General features: G+C 40.4%; 1 protein-coding gene across 1 annotated transcript in view; it reads left to right on the top strand.

Annotated features, from left to right (window-relative positions):
• Positions 1–8650, top strand: part of LOC139775865 (uncharacterized) — a 31285-nt gene extending 22635 nt beyond the window's left edge. Inside the window, exon 3 of the mRNA XM_071712191.1 lies at positions 4602–8650. Within this exon, the coding sequence (XP_071568292.1) occupies positions 4602–5481 (880 nt within the window). The 3' untranslated portion in view covers positions 5482–8650. The remainder of the gene's footprint in view (positions 1–4601) is intronic.
• Positions 8651–22848: the final 14198 nt, after the last annotated feature.

Here is a 22848-nt window from a genome sequence, read left to right as displayed (position 1 = left end):
CAGCATATACTTTTTCAAATGTATTGTAAATAACAATAAAAAGATTAATGTTTATAATGAAATTTAAACTTTAAACTATAAATTTAAACTATAAATTTTTAATTTAAATTTTACAATGGACATAATGGATGCCAGAATTAAAAGAGTCAAATTCTAAACGTAATTAAGTTTCATTAGTTTTATTTTAATTTAACACGAAACGTTAAATATGAAAGATATTATTATATACATATCTTAAAATTTATTAGTAAAAAGCGTTACAGAGAGAAAACCGCATTAGTAACTGTGTAGTAATCGTACCATGTGTCAATAATCGTTCTGTCTCTTTCTCTGAATATCAATGTAATTTCGGACAGGCTATACGTTGTGAAACATGTGTCTCGTAATCATTGAGGCGAATAATAATTTGAAAATATGTTACCCTTTCTCTCTCCACCATCTCTCTCCCTCTCTTTCTTTTTCTCGGTCTCGCTGTCACCATTATTACAACAAAGCGCCCTAGCGGCTTCAGGACATTAGTGTCGCACGGGCATGTAACCGCAAAAGTAGCGAACAGACCCAGCTACCATTATAAATGCATTAACTCTCCCCTTAGTTTTCGCCCTGTTCTTCTTACCGACGTGCCATTTTTTCGCTGCTGGCTGTTACAGCTGGACGTTCCTGATATTCGTCTTCGGCGAGTCGCGTTTATCGCTTTTCGACTCGCTAATCGTCGAGCTTACCTCGTTGCGTGCTTGAAAAATGTCAGTAAATAATTAAATTTCGGATTTAATTCCTAAAACGTTCGCCACTGAAGACAAAGTTGAAGAATAAAAATGACGATATTATTAATATTACAGTTACGATTTTCGTCATCATTAAATAGTAAATATTAAAATACGATCAAATAAAAAAAAAAGAGAAGGATAATAATTTCTCAAGCACTGCGACAGTAATTTTCGAGTCGATTGACGCTCGTAACTCGGACACATTGAACGTTTCCGGTCGCACGAGGGGTGTCGTATAAGTCACCCTAAGATTTCTAAGCAACGCGTTACTTTGACACCCAACAATGACGACGAGGAAGGCGTCAATCGGAGCGACGCGATCGATTTTCAGGAGTTTGTCGTCGTAAGAAAGGACGAGAACTTTTTCCAACGTAGCCACGATCTGAGGCACTGCACGATCATTAGGATGGAAGCGTGATGGAAGCGATCGTTACACTTTCTTCGCCAATCTCCAACCCTTTTCTCATCCTCTTTTCTCGTTTCAGTCGAGCGAGATCAAGCAGCCCCCTCGAGCACCTCAGAAGCGATAAATCAATGACTCTTCTCCTTCTTTCTTCCCGTCTCTCCCCCTTCGAGTCCCCCAGTTACTTCCGGCCCCCTAGCTCCTAGCGGACGACTATAAAAAGCCAACGGGCAATTAAGGGTGTTTTAGAGTGGCTGCACTCGAAAATCGCTGGCCAACCCCAGCCGAAAGTGGGGGAATTAAAAAACATTACTCATCATATAATCGCACGAGCGGTTCTCGGCGCTGTCTGTCACCGTCACTCTTTCTACTTTTCTCCCTTTCTCTCTCTCTCTCTCTCTCTTTCTCTCTGATTCTCGCGTTCGGACACGCTCGTCCTTCTTGCGCCTCCGACGTGCCGGCAGAAAAATGAGAAATGATCGTGGCTCGATTCAGAGGTGCCTGTTTAAAATTCATGAACGATTTTACTGCAACCTCCCCTATCGCAACCCGTCACAAAAGGGCGAGCAGAGCCATATCGAGAGAGGAGAGGGGGAAGGGAGAGAGAGAAAGAGAGAGATAGCGAGATTGTGGCCCACATTCGCGACTATACATCAGCACAGAATCGCGAGAGAACAAGAGAGGGAGAAAGGGGAGGGTTCGCACCCCACAAAATATATTAATTGTCGAATTTTCCGTGCGAGCTGCATATCCGTTAAAGCCGCTTTGTCCCTTGCCAGGCGCGGATCTCTTGATTATTAATTACTCCGACCACCAAGTGCACCCCACTCCACCCTCCTCTCCTCGCGGCTATTACCCTGTAACATTCGCGGTTTCAAAGGTACGATCTTTTTTTTATTGCGGCCGCAATTTTAACTAAAAAAAGAACTGTAACAAATGTACGCGTCGGTAGTGCTCGTTAATTATCACCTGAATTTCGTGCGAATCGTCGAATTTTTATCGAGACAAAGTTGGTCTGATTTATTATCATGAATAAAAACAACCCCCAGAAATCTCGAGGGTGTAGCTCGTCGACGAAATTTTCGACATTTGACTAGATGGTGATGCCAATAAAACTACGGATAATTACCGATAACTTCTAAAAATGTTAATTATTTTAATCAAATTTTCCGCGAAATTGTGCATTTCGCGGAAAATTTGTTGTCTCTCCAACTATTTGTGATGGAAATTAAGTTTATATCGACGGCTTTCCATTCTGATTCAAATTGAAGTATTTAGATAATCATGCAGCGGATACTATTCACTAATATTCAAAGAATCTTGCATTGATTAACAGTCTCGCGATAATACACTTGTATATCATAATTATAGTTGAATTAGTTACAAGAGAGAGCCATGGAGAACGACAAGGGCAGCATGTACATATATACATATGTAGGTATATTTTTTTTTTCGAAGGGCGACGGTAGCGGGGGTGGCAAAAACTACTTGCATTTATCGAGCAAGAATGTCGGATGTAATTCACGCCTCGCTGCCACGGAAGGGTTGTAATTTTCTTGATATTATTCATGAACGTTATGGCAGGTTGGTTCATGTAATATAATAGCCCTTCACAGTTGTTTTCTCTTTACGTACATTTTTCTCTGTCTTATCCGCCTCATTTCATATTAAGCCGCTCGACGTGGCACTTTAATATATTTCTCTTATGAAGGGCGAGTTCCCCTAATCGCGTGAGCACGTGTTCTCATATCGTGTTTATCAAACGAAAAAAAGTTCATAACGTTTTCGATTATTATACGAAGGTTACAAGTTCGATGAAATGTTGATACCTCCCAGATCTCACATTTTCCTCTTCTTCACTTTCGTCTTATTCATAAATCTTAAGCGTCAACAAAGATTGACGCTTATATATTCTCAGAAGTTGACTTTATAAATTAACGAAATATTCCTTATCAGTAACTTCGTAATTGCTCGAATAAACATTTCTCTTTCCATATGTTTACACGACATGTATCATTTTCTTTTTATCCCGTTTTCTGACACACATATTATACTCTTTTTTTATTATCCAAACCGCAACTGTACGCGTTCCATGCACGCTATTCGAAGATGCCGTTGGGCGTAATCTTTTTCACTGTACAACCGATCGCGCGAATGTAATTCGCGTCTTGATTCTGTGGAAAGTATCGTCATTTTCGCAGTATGATTTGCAGTGTTACCGAGCAATAATGTTCGGTTAATACGGCCTTGGGCAGGGAATTTTGCCTCGTGTCTCCCTTCGTGTTTCATAGCGTTCATTTCGTTCCCGTTACACGGTATCAACCTCCCCCCTAGACCACGGCCTGTTGATATATCTCTGTCTCGCGCGCGTCTAAGGGCGCTTTTACGTTCGCAGGTGCGGCTCAGGTATATGTATCTGTAACGTGTATATATATGTGTACACACGTATTCGTGCGTATATATGTGTGCGTGCCATGATACGCGATGATTAGGCACTGAAACTCCACGGGCTATTTGTTAGTATAATAAGCTCCCGGTAGTGTGGCCAACGTAACCACTTGGCGGCACGCCACCCCGTTTTAGCGTAATTGTCCCAGATCGAGATTTACATACGTGAGGAGGGCGAAGAGGGAGGGCACTGCGAGGGAGGGAAGGGGCCGGTCCCAGGGAGAAATTGCAGAAAGCCCGTGATTGCTTCGGGTGGCGGTGGCCTCGAAACCCACCAGTCGATCCTTATGCCGGCGAAACTTCGCCGCGCTGCGAACGAAGGAACGAACGAACAGCTGAAATACTTGGAATGGATCTTATCGTTCGCCGTTAGAATCTGGAAAACTACCGTGGAACTACGCTATGCTCGCACGTGCTTCCGGCGATCAAGCTCGTATCGCGATATCGCGGCTCGCGCGGGCCCGTTTGACATTGGCAGGCCGAACTTAGATCCATTTTGCCGATATTACGTTATAAGAATAACGATCGCTCCGATGTAAATATCTTGAATAGTCAAGCCACTTTTTTTATCGCTGGTCATTACCGACGTATAGCCTTCATCAAAATACTAAACAAGTCAGCGGATTTTATGATTCTTTTTTAGTGCCAACGCGCGTTATTCTTATACATACACGGGCACATACCTATATCAGAGTAATTTAAAAAAATATCAATGTTCGTAAATTATTCTATATATGTATTCATTTATTATCGTATAATTTTCGTATTATATGATTGGTCTATTTTTATAATATAATGTCAATTTTGTCGAATTTGTATTTAACCCAGAAATTATGCGTCACATTAATATGCGTTAATGATGCTCTATTTTAAAGAAATCCTTATAATTCGGTTTTGAAATGAGAACTTTGGTGCAAGTAAATCGCAAGGACTTCCGCGCGGAATCATTGTTACTCACGTGCTCGCTTTCTTTGTACTTTCAGAACGAAATGGAAGCGACAAACGATCGTGGGTTTCGAGATCATGGCCGAAAACAATTTCGCCGTTGCCGCCTTCCAGCATCTGTACAGCGGCAGCACCGCGACGATCCCCGCGCACCCTGCCGCAGGACGTTACTGGCAGTATCCCAGCGCGCACGCGTTACCCGCGAACGGATTCTTCTATCAGCCATCATCGGCGGCGGCGGCGACTCTACAGAAACCGCTTCCCTATCGCCTGTATCCGCCCATGATCCTGGCGGGGCCGAGCAATCCCCTCGGCTCCTTGACTGCGAGCTCCAGCCTGTCGACCCTCAGCAACTATTATAGGGACAGCCCGGAGATGGCCGACGGTCGGGAGTCCTCGAGGAAAAGGGACAGAAGCAAGAGCCCAGAGTCGAGAGACAGGTCGCCAACCAGAAAACCGGCGAGACTGTATCCGCTGCAGATGATGCAGGCGGGTCCTAGTAATCCTCTCGGCACCTTGACGACCTCCAATCTCTCCAACATGAATAACTACTACAGAGGCAGCCCGGAATTGATGGAGGGAAGGGAGAATATGGAAAGGTCGAGGAAGCAGGAGAGGAGCAGCAAGAGCCCGGACTCCAGGGACAGGTCACCCCTGAGGAAGGACGTTAGGTCTTATCCCTCGATGATCCAAGCGGGTCCCAGCAACCCTCTCGGACCCCTCGCGACCGGCTCGAACTTACCGAACCTGAACAATTATTACAGAGACAGTCCGGAAATAGTGGACGGACGGGAAAGTATGAATCGAACGCGACAGCGTGACAGAAGTCAGAGCCAGGATAGATCACCAGTGCAGAGGGAGGACAGTCCTCGGAGTGTGAGGGCTGACAGTGACGAAGAGAGCATACATGACATCTAGGACATGGAGATTCCTGGTACCGACGGTGGCACATCGGCAGTTTTGTACGAGAGACAAGACAAGTATGTCCTGCAGGATAATTAGGAAACGAAATGCCATGTGAAATGGAGTGATTTCCTTACGACGATCACTTCGGCATAAATGAATGAACGGCGAACGAAGAATTGACATCAGAAATTAGCGAGACTGTCAAAGGGAACGTGAACCCTTCTGAAAATGCTCTGGTATGAATCGGGCAGCTAAACGTACGGGCAAACTTGAAAGTACTGATTGATGCGATAACTCATTACGAGAAGCTGACAGGGATAATTAAAATCGAATTCACTTAGCTAGCATTAATCAGTCAATTCCAAACGAGATAACGAAGTCGCTCAAATTTCAGCAGCTATTGCATTAACAGTTCATAAATAAACAAATCGATTCCCGCATGGAGAATTTGTTGGGAGATCGATCGATAATATTTATATAATCCTGGAAGGAACAAACTATATATATCCTTGAACAACTTACATCGATTCACGCAGCTACCACGAAATACAAACGAAGAAACGAATGCAGCCGGTAACGAGACTGTTTAAACAAAGCTATATATCGAGGTATACGTAAGCATCGAGGAGAGACTACATAGAGATTATTTCGCGTTTTCGCAGTCATTTTAAAATCTATAGAAATCAGAGTGAAGAGATCCGGGATTCGCGAGGTCTAAAGCGAAGTCGGCGAAACGAGATGCGAACGAAACGGCACGGCGCGGGCGGCGCGGCGGCGGCCGATTTCGTGAGGTAGAACAGGAAGTGACATAGCACGGGACGTCCGGGATTTTGTAGATAATGAGAGCGAACAGGAAATATCGTGCGGTTAACCGAACTTCGTGATTTGAACGTTCAGTGAATGGCGGGTTACGGTGAAACAATATATTCAACGTTGATACGATCGGCGAGTAGAGAGCGGACGAAAGTAAAAATCCTATATGCCTCACCGAAACATTATCCCCCGGACAAATGGAGGACTCATTATTACTCGTTCATTGTCCATTTATTATTTCATTTTCCACTCTTTCCCATGGATCCGTGCGATTGGTCCGTCGTTTGAAAGGTACTTGTGTTTTCCAATATTTTTATAATTTACAAAACAATCATTTACTTTCACGAGTTTTATTTTGATCATAATTATCGGTAATTACGCTACGATAATTATTTCATTCGGACATATTGATTAATTTTATTGCGAAGTCTCTTTAATATTTATATACGATTAAATTATATCTTCACCGCGATATAACTACGTGCACGTTTTTTAAACATCGATCGATGATTTCCTTGCAGAATATAACGTAAGAGGCAAATATTATCACGCCATCAATAAATAACTATTTCGCTGTGTGCCAAAAATTTCTATTCAATTCTTTTAATCTTACAATTTTAAATAAAATTCTATAAATTCTCGCCTCTGACGTCGAGACTGAAAGAACTCATTCATCTGCAAAGAAACCAATCAATATTCATGACCACAGTAAAATTTGACTTCTAAAATTTATCACATGCATTCATGTCATCACAGTACAGACCAACGCGACCCGTTCATAGCAACGATACAAAAAACCATACCGATTAGAGAACCCGGCTCGATTGGACGGTTTCGTGTGTCGAGAACGGTTACAATCGCGCCAGGAAATGGGCCAATCGCGGACGAACGCGAATGTACAATTAATATGACATTAGAGGGGACTTGGCCGCGGGGGAAGAAATCTAAAATGACACGAAATTACACGCGGTCGCCACGAAACGACAAAAAAAGACCGTGCAGGAGGGGGCGGCATCGAACGCGAAGAAAAGGGGGGGCTCAACTATTCAAATAACTGGTGTTGTCGTGTCTGCGAAGCGAAACCGGCATTTTGCCCACCGCTCTTCCTCGGATAGGACGAATTGGTCAGCTTAATTAATATCGACGAGATCTAAGAGACGGTGACGGTCCCGAAAATTGCACCGACACCGGCGGCCGGTAATTTGCGAACGACAACGGGGGCGGACATATTTTCTTCTTTCCCAGGAAAAAAAATCGACAATTTGAGCGCTAATTGTAACGAGAATCGGTCGTTGTAAGTTAAATACGAATTACGTGTGGTAGAAATCCTCGCCATACCATTGGTATAAATCCTTGTTGTCGTTAAACGACACGGTGATACGCGATTCACACGATAAACGACGATGACGATGCGATGTTTGCGTCAAATGATTACACGTTACTTCGCGAAACAATTGCGCGAAACGTTTCCATTCTCCTTAGGCCGGAATTATACCAAATCTTACGCTGAAAATTGCTGGAGTTACGATGAGACTGGACACGAACGGATTACACATTAACAAATGGAAAACTCGGTATCTGAGAAGTAAACTACCTAATTAGATGACAATTCTCACGTCGCGTCGGTACGATCGAGAGATTAAATCGGCCGGTGTTTCTAAGAGATCAAAACGGAAACGCCAAGTATTCCTTACGGGAAACTTTTTAGTTTTATACCGATCGAACGTTTTTTTTCTACGAGATTCTCGTAGCAGCGAGTCGGTTCGTTCGACACGAGCGACTTTTCAACTTCTTGTAAAGATGAGCTGCGCCATGTAAATATAAAATACCGGATGTACCATCCGCGCGTAGATGAAGTTACGAAAGTTGTAAATATGTGAAGCGATGGGGCGATCGGACACGGGCTGTTACGGAGTGAAAATACGCGAGGACCGACGGAGTCCATAGGACTTAAGCCAAGATACGAGATACGAGATATTTCAAAGTATTTTTCAGATTTCAGTATACGTAGCGGAACGCGAGGCGCATCCTCGAGAGATCGAGCGTCGCGCGATTTTTCTCTTTCGCCGGCGAGAGCGCGACGTTTCGATATTTCGACGACACGACACGCGGCGCGTTCGATAAGGACATACCAGTATTATGAATGTATAAAATTAGGCTGTACAACGTGCGAGAGGGTCTCCCGTGCGGAAACGCAGTTGATGCGTCGCCGGGAATACTCCGGCGGACGTCGACCGGCACGGCGCGTTTAGTAGTTAAGTAACGCAGCAAGAAGTACTTAGAATATATGAAAACCATGCTTTGTAAAATAATGTCTGTATAGCGAGAATTATTATATTATATGGAAAATATATTATACTGAATTTAACGTGTTTTGCGTTTTTCTTTCAGAACCGTCGCGCCGAATCGCGTTCCCTCGTGCCGTGATTTCAAATCGAGTGACTGTAAACAAATTCCATCTTTTTTTGTATTTATTTTTGTCAACGTTAACAATGTTTTGGACAGATCAGTTAGGAGTTTTATATTTTTTGGAAATTCAACATCGCGTCTCAAAATTTCTTTCCTTTAATATCAAATTTTTATTTTCTCTAATTAAATTATAATTATATGATAGCGTATATACAAAGTGTTTATCGGGTGATTGGAGTGTTTATGAAAAAATAATAAAAGGCAATTGGATTGGTTCACGCGAGAAGAAATATATGGTGCTTCGTTCCGACGTTCCGACGAAGGGATGTTCCGAGCCGAGATTGCTGTCACGAAAGCGCCGAGCCTTTTCGTTTAACGTTCGATTTGCAACTTCGTCCATAATGTAAGTCGACTAGATTGGCGTTTAGACAAACTACCCAAGGCTCTCGAGACATTTTCACGCGATGATGCATATTGTAACGTCCGCGATTAAGTGAATGCGCACTCATTTTGCGACTGTTAGAGTAAAATTGCGTCAAATTATTTTGCGCAACTCGCATTTTATTCGAGAAGCTTAGATTCGAACAAGTGAAAGTTACAAATTCTTGAAAACCGAGCTGAACGCATAATCATCGTTCCAGAATAATTTCAATCTGCTCTTGCGAGCGGTAAGTAATTTTGGTAATCTATATATCTCTTTCTTCTGGACTCCTCCAAGCATAATAATTAAATAATTTCAAGTCGTTTGTTTGAATAAAACATCAAACACTATTATATCCTATTGCAAAGTTTATCTTTTGCATTCTTTCACATCTGGACTCATCAATTAACATGATTAATTAGTTCAATCAGTAACTTTTCATACACTTTTTCTGATCTTTTGAGTGATAACGGAACTCAAAACAGTCATTACTCGAAATATTTCTTAATAACGGCTAATTTTATTAATGACATGATGATGATTTTGCGCTACGAAGTAGAAACTTTGAAGCAATTAAAGCTTTACTTTCTACGGCATTACGTATAGCTCTGCTAGGCCTCGATGAGTTTCGTGTATCGTTTTGCTACATCGTTATCCTCGCTTTACAATTTCCGCTGAGCATAAATATACGGCAAAGTTTATAATCAGAGAGGATAAACGAAATTCAGGATGTATACGCACTTAACTTCTAAATTTAATTATCGAACTATTGTGAGTGCAATATTAAAGTTAATTACCCAGAATAATGTGAGATGTAAACAATGGATCTCTCTCTCTCTCTCTCTCTCTTTAGATATATTTATGACAACATCGATAATATACATCCGAGCTTATGTAAGAACACATTGTTGAAAGTATATTATCACGAATTGTTCTTGAGTTACACGCAAATCTCGGAATATCTACGCAATTTTCGAATCTAAAATATATCTAAAATATCGCGATTCTGCACGAAATATCAATTTCCAATTACAAAAGAAAAAGAGATACATTATAATATATGAATATTGGCGTATTCATTTCCGGAATTACATTCCGATGATAAATTTCATGGAAGAACGAGAACGCAACGTACGCGCGGCGTCATTACGCGACGTTACGGCCCTCCTCTCCGCGCGTGTCCCATTAAGTCGAAATTTCGGCGCGGTTCAGCGACGTGTAATTTGGCGAAACCCTTATAACGTCGTCGTCGAAGGCGAAGCCCGGCGAGCGTGACAGTGTGCACGGGGCTTAATCGCGTTTGCTTATTTCCGCCGTTGGCCGGTGCAATTATGTTGTGGAGAACGTGCGCGCGCGCACGCTCTCGCACTCTCTCGCCTCCCTGCATAAGGGAGGCTTATTTTATTCCTATTAGGGTAAAACGGGTAGCCGGGACGGACGGGACGCACACTACCGTGTACCCACAATTACGTGAAATTAATTTGGGCCCCATTAGCGGTCGGCCGCGCCGCTGCCGGGGCACTAACGATTTTCCCCAGCGGCGGACACGGTCGAACGAGACGGTGCCTGTCGTGCACCGCAAATACTATTGTACATATATTCGAGCACGTATACGTTGCATATATGCCGCATTCTTTTGCGCCACGACAGTGTTTCTTCTTTCTTCCCGCGAGACGTGAGACCCGCGCTAGAGGGATTTATGGAAATTTTCTTAATCGCGCGTCGGCGTCGTTAAGTTACGATATCCACCGCGATACTAATGTTACTGCTACTTACGTAGCTCGTCGCCGCAATCACGAGTGCCGGGGTGTGCAATTATTTTCCTTTAAGAGGCCATAAATTAACCGAGTATAAACTGTACTTGTTGCTTTTTTGATTAATGCAAATTTATACGTGTGCGCCGCAAAAATTATCTTATCCCTCTATACGTATTCTTTTCACTTTGCATTGGGGGCTATGCTATTGTGAATAGAGTTCGTGATAAATTAAGTCGTAATTAAATCAAAAGCCAATTATAATTTGATAAATGTTCCTCTTTCAGATTTATCACGGGAAAAGTTAAGTGATTAACGTAAAAGTTAAAGGTTACATTATATTGTGGGTAGGCACGCGGTATATCGCTAAAATAGAAAACGAGCGTGGCCTGGTAGACACCGCACTGGTCTATTGAGCCGAAGTCCCGGGTTCGAGGCTCCGGTAAAGCTAGAAAAATTAGATTCGCTCGTTCTCCTCTCGGAAGGCAATGGCAAACCACCGAGGAGTATTCTTGCCACGAACACTTCTCTAAAAAATATATATATATATATCTGCGAATTCCAATGTCGAATAATAACAAGTGATTTGCGCCTACCAGGTTTAATCCCACTCCGCCAGCCGTAAGTGAGAGCAACAGGATTCTCGGACCGGAATTTCGACTGCTATAAGATTCCATTATATACCTTGTCGATCTTTGATGACGACACTTCCTGTGAACTTGCTGAACGTAGCACCTTTTATCAAAACCAAGTGTGATGCTATGACATCCAGTAGCTTAATTTGCCCATTGCGAAACAACGATGAGTTTATCGTTACCCTTTTGTAAAATTTCTTTAACCTTGTCAAGCAGTATCGTCATCTTAGAACTAATGCGATTATCGTCGAACACTGGGTTCTCGGCAATGAGTAGATTTCCGGCTATCGTATAGTATAGCTAACCTTCGCCACGCAAGGATCTTTAAACATTTCGATGTAATCGCGATTTTGCGTTGCAGGTTTGCACCGTGTAATAAACTCGTCCAGCGAGAGGATCTTAAATGGCAGAGTCGTCATTTGTCACCGAGCAAAGTGTACGTAATAATGAGAATTATCGTATCATTTTATCTCGAGTCATTTTTTACTCGAACTTGAGACAACCGTAGGTACTTAGACGGATGACACTAAGTGCAAAATTACAGCAATATTTCCCCGATATATACGTCACAGATGAGGATGACTCTCCTCGGAGCGGCAATCGCACTTTGTATAATTGCAGGTTACAGCGACGAACGGATGCGCTTATTAGCTGAAAGCGGTAGGAAATCGCAGTTTTATTATTCTCCTCTTTTTCGCAAGTGTCCGTTAAAGGTTCCACGCGGCTCGCTTCCCGAAGGTAGCGGCCCTATGGAAACCGAAGAAGAAAGGAAGAAGGGCCCCGGCGCGAGAGGATGTGGTTAACCCCACGGTCAAATCGAGCTTTTGCCGGGTTTCTGCATCCTGAAACGCGGCGACAAAAGAGAATCGCCGGAACAGAAGTACGCGGCGCGGCGTCCTGTCCGAGTCAATGTGCCGTTCCTTCTTCAGTTCCTGTATCGCTTTGTGATTTTGTTTTTTCGACCGTTCGATGATGAGTCATTTAAATTGCAAGAGTAAGCAAGAAGAAGAACCGACAAAAGGAGCGTTTGGCTGAGAAACTTAACTTTAAGCTTAAAACTTTATATTTACAGCGATTTACAAAAGTAATAAAAAGATTGTATGTATTTGGGAATAGCGCGCGAATATATTATTGAAACTATTTGTTGCCTTTTTCAAAAATTATAATTAATGAGAGAATAAAGAATCCAGAACGAGAGAGAAAGTTTTTCAAAAGAGTGTTGAATAAAACTCCTGATCGTAAGTTTCTACAAGAGTGAGCAATCGTATATTATTATACATATTTACATATTTTAGGAAACACGTTTCAAACTGTACAGAATCTTATTTTAACGCGAGAGAAAGTTCCGTGAAAATGTCCATCATCGCTTTCATAATGAAGAAATTAACGATGTTAACAGCGTCGATAAACGATTGTATCACATGCCTATAAATTACGCCGGCGGACGAATATTGTAACGCGCTAAATAATTCGTGCATGAATAAATATGATCGATCGGATCGAGTGTTGGCGCGCATCGATCATCAGCACGACCACACGCGATCCCAATTACGCGGACGCCTGCTTAATATTAAAAGCCGGCTGTTCGCTCGAAAAATGGCCGCGGGTCCTCGGCATGATTATCACGCCGTTTGATAAAATGCAAACGAGCCGGGGCGTGCGCGCGCGTTCGCCGGTAAATAAAGTTATTTCGTAGATATGTACGTGGGTCGCGCGCGCAGAAAAGTGGCCGCGTAAGGACGCGCGCGAAGCGAAGAGACGACGAGAAGGCAGCGAGGAAGAAAAAGGACGATCAGGATGAGCAAGAACGTATAATGTGTCGAAAAGGCACCTGCCTCTTTCGAGCTTGTTATCTTCCCATCGAGTGGTCGCAAGAAAAGCAGCTAGACTCGAGTTAGCCGATCTTATCTCGCGCCGAGACCAGCGAACCACTTATATCGTTAATTGCTCCCACTTCCGGTCTACCGCGCCTCGCCTCGTCTCGCCTCGCCTCTCTTCTCCTCCTCTCGCCGTAACCATCCGGTGAGTAACGTGAGTGCGTGTAAAGAGCACGCATTACGCTCCGGGGCGACTTTCGCGGGCGCGCGGTAGTTTTATGCCCTTTTAAGCGATCTCTCGCCTAAGTGGATGCCCAGGAAGAGCAAACATCGTGTTTAAACGGCCGATGTCAGTCATTGTAGGCTTCATTTAGGGGTAAATGTGATGTTTTTAATTTAGCCTGCGCGAAGACGGAAGCGTGAAAATTGCCTTCTGACTGACTAATGGTGTCTCGTGGGTGCGAATCCTCGCGGTAATTTCCGCGTTGGAATATCCGCGGCTCGCCACGTTGACGGGAAGAACAAAAATTTAGCTCGGCCTGCTGCATAGATAATCAGGCAGTTCGACAAAACATTATTTACGTTAACAATGTAATCTTGCGGTATTATATTATTAATACCATTATATGCAGCGGATTACACGTAATAACGTAATTATGGCTAATTATGCAATATCGTATCGCTGACATAAATTTTGTAGATGACATGTGACAGAATATAAAATGAATTTTATGAATGACAAGTGGCAATAACATGCATATCATACATCATAATTACACGTATACTCTTTTAAACGTTAAATTATTATTCAGCCAATCAATACGGCATGCGAAATCATAGGATAAAATAATAGCGCGTTACGTTGCGCGATAAGGAAGTCGCTAATTTTACCGAGGCAGCCTAAGGCATCGAAACAAGAAATGATATCCAATCCAATTATCAATCGTCCAGTCATTCTCTAAATATTTCTTTATTTCTTTATTTCTTTATTTATTATTCTCTAAATATTTTTTTTACTTAAACCTTTTTACGTCAAGTGGCAGAAAATGAAAGAATCCGTTTAAATTATTACATCTTATTAAAAATTATTTGTTACAGAAGGTTGATAGTCAGTCAGAAGGCAGTTTTCACGCATAAATAATATTCTTATTATTCAAACAGAATTAAATTCTGCTTACTTAAATCATGTTTTAAAAATTCATGAGCGCAATATAAAACAGTATTTTTAAAATTCTAACTTAAAGTTTAGAGAGTTTACTCACTAATAGCATTAAACGTAAAAGAATGGAATATTTGGTATGTTTTATCATATTGAAAGCATTACAGTATATTTCATTCCAGTATATTCAGAATATTATAGTAATTGCACGTGTGACGACTGCACGTGTTCCGCTATGCATAAACGCAAGTCGTGCATTAAAATTGCGTGGTAAAGGGATTCCTCGCGGTACCGAGGAGGTATTACGTTCCTTTTTTTATCCGTGGAAAGAAAGAAAGAGAGCGAGAAAGATTTGTCGAAGAAGATTAAGACGAAACCAGTCCGTCGACTCGCGGAGCAGGAAAGTGAACGTGGAAAAGAAGAGAAGGAGAGCGAAGGGTGGCATGGGCATAATCGCGCTCTCGGTGTGAACACGCAAATGCGTGAGCGCATGGTCCTCGATCGAAATTCGCCTGCTGCACGCATTTTCCTCACGCTGCGGCCACGCGGATTTTTATTTAATAAAGCGATTATATATTACGAACGACAGTCTCTCTCGCGGGAGAGACTAGACCTGGATAGTGTCGTGAATTGTTTTTATTTTTATTTTTACATCAAATATATTATTTTTCTCTTCTACACGACATCTCTCTGCATTATATCTCTGCACTTATTAACACGAGAATCTTTGTTGGACATTTTATATAGCGCGTAATCAACGTATAATTATTTTTTTCTTCGCAGTTAATTATTTAAAATTATCGCGACATCTTTCGGAGATCATTTCCCCTATATCGTTTCTCACGCAACACGTCTCGTTAAAAGTACAGTTGTCGCGTGTGTATATGTACAATGCGACGGGCTAGCTGCCTGGCCGCAGGCAAAGAGTTTTGCGGACAAGCATTAAAGTGACATCATCCGCAATTTGTTATTAATCGACCATCTTACCTTGCGCATCAATTACAGAGGGGACATTTACGCAGGTGCGTTAACGAGGCCGATATAATCGGCGGTACTCCGTCATTATCGAATATCGTATTATCGATGCTCGTCAATGTGCCACACGAGCGAGATTTGTCGCTCGCATGGTTGCCCCCGCAGCGACAAATCATCATCGACATGACCGGACCGTTTCAATATGACCACGTTAATGGCATCATTTTAATGGGCGCGCTTCTGGCCCTTAAAACTTACATCGATCAGTCGCTCGATACACGCATCTACGCTCCTTACCAACGCGGAAGTCTTTAAAAAAAATGTATAGAACCCACGTGTAAAGTGAGCACTTTGTAGCTAATAATTTTAATAATCTTTGAATTAATTAACTCGTGATTAACATTGCGGTCCGATCGATTCCGCTCTCTCTCTCGACTAATTTATCGCCGACTTTCAGAACGACTTGTTCCAATTACGAACTAACAAAGTCTTAAATCATTGGAGCGGTACATTGATTTACAGCATAATTAATAAAAAAATTAATCTGACTACGAAAGGTACAAAATGTAATGGGAAAGTCCATTCTATTAACATATATTATTTCAAAATTTGAAATTTTGTTTCTTTAGCATTTTTCTTTTATTTCTTCAAAAGTAATAAGATGTCTCGTACATGGCTAATTTATCAATCCTAGTGATCATGTTTTTTGCTTTGTAATGTTTGAATATCGAAATAAAGTTAGGGATACGCAAAACATTAAATAATAAGTATAGGCGGTAAGCGATTCGATTAATCATTTAGACTCGTATTATAGTCGTATTTATAGACGTCGTATAAAAAAAGGCGTATCAAATGAGATACGTAGAATAAAGTTTCATATCTCGAGACACCGCTAGATTAATAGTCAGTCAATTAGAAATTAACTGACAGTATATACTTAGCTGATTGTAAGAAGCAAACCGACTACTTTCGTGAAACTTAATGTCATTAAAGCATTATATGACTATATATGGAACACTTTGCAATACTACATACGCGAGAAGATAATTATTGGATCTTACATTAATAACACATCTTTCGTCAAGTGATATAAAGTCAAGTTATTAATAAATAAGAATGGACAGACTATAAAAGATACATCGGAATAAAACCGCGTTTATTTATTATAAGAATAAATAAATTAATAATTATTAGCGGGTTTTATTAAATAACTTAATTAAAATATATTATCTAATAATGAAATATTTTAATTATGTTTGTAAAATTCATTGAAAAAAATCTTGAAATAGTGCCTTCTAGTATCAGCTCATAGTGTGAACGCAAATCTCAAAATAAAAAAAAAGATATTTGAGAAAGGAAAAGCGAGTAACACAATTAGATTAACAATATTACTATATTCCATAGATAATTTATTTCAATTTCACACAATAATGAGTATTTAAATATCTCTTTTCAATTTTCATTATCCATGAGATATGAAAATCATAAAGGAATTTTTTTAAAAATAGATATTCTAAAAATATTAGTATTTTTTCCGTCATTATTTCATTTTACTTCTTTCTCTTTTTTTTAATCATCTGAGCAACAAAGTAAAAAATTGACCCATATAATCTACTTAATTAAAAAATTTATGATAGAAAATTGACCAAATAAAATTATGAATAAGTATATTATATTTTTATATGGCGTTTCCCGAAAATCTGAATTGTGCTTGACACAGTTCGTGTATAAAATGTTTAATAAATTGACGGTTCTATTATAATTCCAAGATTAAATTATTCATACTAATCTGTCCTAGCCCATCCATTCTAAGGTAATAAATCCTTGAAATGTTATAATTATCTGTATTCTCACACTCTTAATTTGAAATATATATACACACACATATTGTATCATATAAATTAAAATTTATATATATATGTATATCCGATAATTTTCATTCAGATTTATTACCTTAATAAAGGAAAAAATAATGTATCACTCACCAATGCGATGCGCAGCAGCGGAGTTGTGACTACGTCGGGAAAGTTGAACTGCAAAACAGAAATATATATATAAATTATAGCAAAAAGGCCACAAATAATTAATTTGTAAGAGAAATAATTGTTGCCCGCACATGAAATTAATTTTGCAGGTAGCAATTAAAAATATACAATATTTTAAATCAAATCAAGGAAAACACCGTTAAACCGTCAGGACTGAATCTTGGTTGCCTAATAATATTATTTGAGTGAATTTTACGTACAATTTTTCGCCTTAGCAAACCAAGCGCCGTTACTTACGGACTTAAGAACAGTATACTAATTACAGAATAATGAAATTGATTATTAAGAATTGTACGTAAAAGTCACTCAAATAATATTATTAGGCAACTAAGATCCAGTCCTGACTGTTTAACATCGTTTTTCTTGATTTCATTGTGTATCATATGTTGATCGTATTTCACTTATTTATTGTTTATAAAATATTTTACTCACCTCATGGTTGCTCCGCCGTTGCCCGATGCCTCCCAGGCCTCCTCCTCCTCTCAGATTCCTTCGTTGCATTTCACACAGCACAACGTTCGCGAAAACACGTTTCTTATGATCGCGCATATTTGTCATTAAAAGAGAATAATCATACGGCACTTTCGACGTTAATCACACGCGCGACGCGCACTTTACCATTGTATGTACATCGCGACGGAAGAATAGCACGAAAAAGATACAAAAACTCTATCATTCGCTCGACTACGGCGAATCTCGCAAATAAGTAAAACGTATGAAATTTCAACGAAGGTTTTTAAACAACGATCAATCGATAAGTATTAAAATACAGGCTTAATTGTGACTTATTTATGACGTACTCATTTAAATGCATCGCTTCGCTCGACTCGGAGTCAACCCGTTTCATACACGCGACATGCCGCTTACAACCGAGAAACTCGAAAATAAAGTTGGCATCCCAATACTATGCGACACACGGTATGATAAGATCGAGTTAATGACTAATTAAGACTAATTAAGAATCCGAAGGCATGCAATCGAAATTCAGCATAGAGCGTGCGCAATATATTACACGAACGTATAAATCCAATGAAATGCACGTATTATTAAACGATCGATATATCACGGTTCTCTTACTGCCTCGTCCGATCCAGCCGTTCGTCTATTCCGCACTCTCTACATATCTGAAAGTAACGAGCAAATTATGTTTAACTCAGCAAAAAAAAATTCAAAGCGCGATGCGAGAGATACTTTCGAATCTAAGCGTTGAAAGAATCATTAAAATTATTGCTCGTATAAATATCGCGATAGTGCAATAATTTCCATTCGCGATCATTACGCGAGTGAACAAATCGCGCGAGATACTCGCTTTGATAAACAGTCAATATGGGTAACGGTTGTTAACGGCGGTAGTTAATTAATCGAGGCAAGCTAATCGTAATAATGATAGAGCTTGGATATCTTCTAGTACACGGTCGCCTTTCGATGGATAATACACGGCGACACGCGGAGCGTGCCTACTGCCTCGCCCCTCGCCGCTTATGTGCCGACTCCGAGTCCATCCGAGTCTCGACGCGCGCGCCCGATTGACGATTCGGCGGCTCGGCGCGTCCGCCGCCCGCGCCGTCGCGGGCACCGCGCGCCGCTCGGCCTTGCGTATCAAAACAAACACCAAGGCCAACTAATTTCCGTTACTACGAAATGTTTTACGAAATAAATATATATACGTTGAATATTCTAATTCCTTTAAACCGATTTTAATAAGTGGGCTGTTACGGCATATTTGACGCTTTATTTTCTAGACTCATCAGCGTCGCCTAAGATAACGATTAAAATTCCGTTTGACTGAAAGAGTGTTTTGGAATTGAAATATTGTTATTTTTCTACGAAATAAATATACATCAAATATTCTGTTTCCTTCAAATTAATTTCGATAAGTGGGCTGTTACGGCATATTTGACGCTTTATTTTCTAGACTCATCAGCGTCGCCTAAGATAACGATTAATTCCGTTTGACTGAAAGAGTGTTTTGGAATTGAAATATTGTTATTTTTCTACGAAATAAATATACATCGAATATTCTGTTTCCCTCAAATTGATTTCGATAAGTGGGCTGTTAAGGTATATTTGGCAGACTGGCTTTATTTTGTAGACTCATCAGCGTCGCCTGTATAAGATAATGATTATTCCGTTTGATCGAGAGAGTGTTTTTAGAATAGAAATATTGTTATTACTCTACGAAATAAATATACGTCGAACATTCTGCTTCCTTGAAATTGATTTCGATAAGTGGGCCGTTACGGTATATTCGGTGTCTTATTTTGTAGACTCGTCAACGTCGCCTAAGATAACGATTATTGCGTTTGATCGAGAGAGCGTTTTGGAATGAAATATTTGTTATTACTCTACGAAATAAATATACGTCGAACATTCCGTTTTCTTCAAATCGATTTCGGTAAATGGGTTGTTACGGCATATTTGGTGCTTCATTTCGTTGGCTCATCAGCATCGTCTAAGATAACGATTATTCCGCTTGATCGAGAGAGCGTTTTGGAATGGAAATATGGTTACTTGAATGTTAATTAATGAGAGAATTTGTCTTGAGCCGGGTGACATGTATGTAAATGTGTATTACTAACAGCAAACTTTAACTGTTACATGTGAATTTTTTTTCTGTCACTGACAATTTGAATGGCAGATTAATTATTCTATTTAAAAAGAATTATTAAATTTATTATCGAAGAATAAAATTTATCCTCATTTACCTGTTTCGATCGAATAACCATTCATGAAAACGAATTTATTATTACTTTCAAATTTTTATCTAGCAATAAAAGAAGACCGAAATCATGTGAGTGATTTCAGTAAATCGAGAATTATAATTTTAATAAATCAAAAAAAGATCAGATTAAAACGTCCTAAAAAATATTTGTCTTAATTCTGTTACAAATATAATTTAACGAAATAATTTAACATACTCTCTAAATCTGAATCAGTGAATAGTCACTGATATCAGTTATAAGTATACCACTTTCATGAATCAGTGGTATACTTATAACTGATATCAGTGACTATTCACTGATTCACAGTACTATTCACTGATTCAGATTTAGAGAGTAAATACGTAAAGAATAGAATATTCGGGCTTTACGTCGTGCATTAAACATTTTATGGCTGGATTAGCTTTTTATGCGCGGCGTCCCTCGTCCGTTTGTTTGTTTCGAATCGCGTAATGTAGCGTATACACAAGAGAGTATCACCGCGCTATACATTCGCGTACTGGTTGTGAGACTCGGAGCTCGGAGCCACAACGAGAGCTGCTTCTCTCTCGTGTGTCATTATGTTATTATCCCTCGAAACGCGATCGCGACAAGTGCCAGGAGAAAACACCGTCATTCTTGACAAGCTCAGTAAGAACTTATCGGTTCGTGATTAGTAATTCGTAATGAGAATCGTAATCGTATCAAAGAGATGGCTCGATCTTTAGACATTTCGCGCAATTTATTCATTTGAAGCATGTATCTAATACTTCGTGATAGAGTATATATTTTCTTAAACAATAATGCGTTGTGCAATAACCGACATACCTCCTGCTCAATCATTGTTAATTACGTTTCACAAGCTGTATGTAACTACGTGACCGACTGTTAAAATAGTAATGGAAGCGTCAGCGCCGGCGCACGGCAGCGTCGTCAGCGAATAGCGCAGTACTGCCAACGTTCCAAAATATGCGTCTGTGTGTGTCGAGCGGGGAATTTAAAAGTTCATATTTGAACAATCTAGTACATTGGAGAAGATAGAGAGAAAAGAAATTATGAATCGAAGCAATAGATGATTGTAATTATTGTTTCGTAATATTTCTAGGCGGTATAGTTACTTTTTTATGACTATAAGATCTGAACGTGTCTCGCTTTCGCATCGGGTCTTGACAGAAACTTATGTAATTTAAAAGATAATTGAATTGTATAAATAGCGAATAATTTAAAGTCATGATATATCCATCGTTTATTAATAATTTCAGAGTTCAGAAATTTCTCAATTTTCGCATGTTTTAAAAAATCTTTTCTTTTGAGTTTCAGGTTTCTTTACGTAATCATTCTTTTCTCAAGTCATCTGCGGAAAAAAACGTTATTTGAAAAACTAATTACAAATATGATTCTCTCTCAATTGTCGAGAGATGATTAAACCGCGAGAAACAAAACTTAGACCGCGTTTCAAGACAAACTTTTTAACTTTATTTAACCCTCCGTCTGTATATGTTCTTTTTGCACCCTCGGAGTGCATACGTGGGTCTGTCACGTTTGGCGCTATTTTTTCCTTAAAGTATTTTAAAAAATCTGAAAAAATTCAAGAAACTTCTGTCCGCATTGTAGTTGATGATTCTATAGTCATTTTGGTAAATATCGTTTATTTAATATTTTCTGGCAGGCTTGCAAGTTTTACGAGCAGATATATCATTTTGGCTCGAACGTCGTAGACCCACGTATACAGATGGAGAGTTAACTTGTTCCTCAATTAAATCGTGATTCCTAAATTTAATAGCAATTGCAAATATGATGTAATCATCATATCAAATTAAATCGCAAGATATATTTAAATCGTATAATATTTCAAGACTGGTTTCAGTTGAGTTCTTCGGCAAAAACACGACCATAAGTGCGAAGGACTTCCGTCTATTTATTTATCGCTTACGTTTTTCTCGAGAGAGATACGCGTTCCTCGCCTATAAATCTCAATTTATCGGCGTTAAAAACGGATCATCTCGGTAAGGGCTATCGCACACAAAATTGCATAAGCTGCACAAGCATGGCATAAGACCGCTTGACCAATGAGCATCTTACGTACCTAAATCAATATGGCAACTTTATGCTGGATGCTCATTGGTCCAGACGGTCTTACGCTATGCATATGCAGCTATGTCATTTTGTATGCGCTGGCCTTAAAAACGGATCTCGAACTCACGCTGGCCTCTGGCCATGGCGATCAGAAATGATCCGAATACCGGCACATTGCAACTCGCGCAACTGACGCGTGTCTGATCGCGGTCGAGTAATGAATTATCGGCGCGGTCGATCGCGATAGCCGTCGAATGTTTAGCCAACAGTCTCTTCCGCGCGGCGCGGGCGCGGCGCGTCGTAGCTTTCCCTGCGTAAACCACGCGCGCGCGCGCGTACGCGCGTTCACGCACAAGAGCGCAAGCGAGCGTGTCGACGGAGATAACGCGGCCATTCAGCGTTCGGCCGAATTGGCCGAGCAGTCCGAGCACATGTCGGACGGAATTTAAATATTGTAATTAGAACGAGAGCGCGTAATCGCGGGGCGATCGGGATGAGACGGCCCGAGCCCGAGAAGTCGAGGAGTTTTACCACCGACGTGTTTCGGTGGGCGAGCCCGGGGCCCGGGGCGAGCAT

This window comes from Temnothorax nylanderi, unplaced genomic scaffold (genome assembly GCF_030848795.1).
Source record: "Temnothorax nylanderi isolate EJ_2023f unplaced genomic scaffold, tnyl_v1.0 TNYL_tig0107_pilon, whole genome shotgun sequence".
Lineage (NCBI taxonomy): Eukaryota > Metazoa > Arthropoda > Insecta > Hymenoptera > Formicidae > Temnothorax > Temnothorax nylanderi.
Note: the sequence above shows the minus strand (reverse complement) of the source record. Positions and strands in the feature narration are given on the sequence as shown.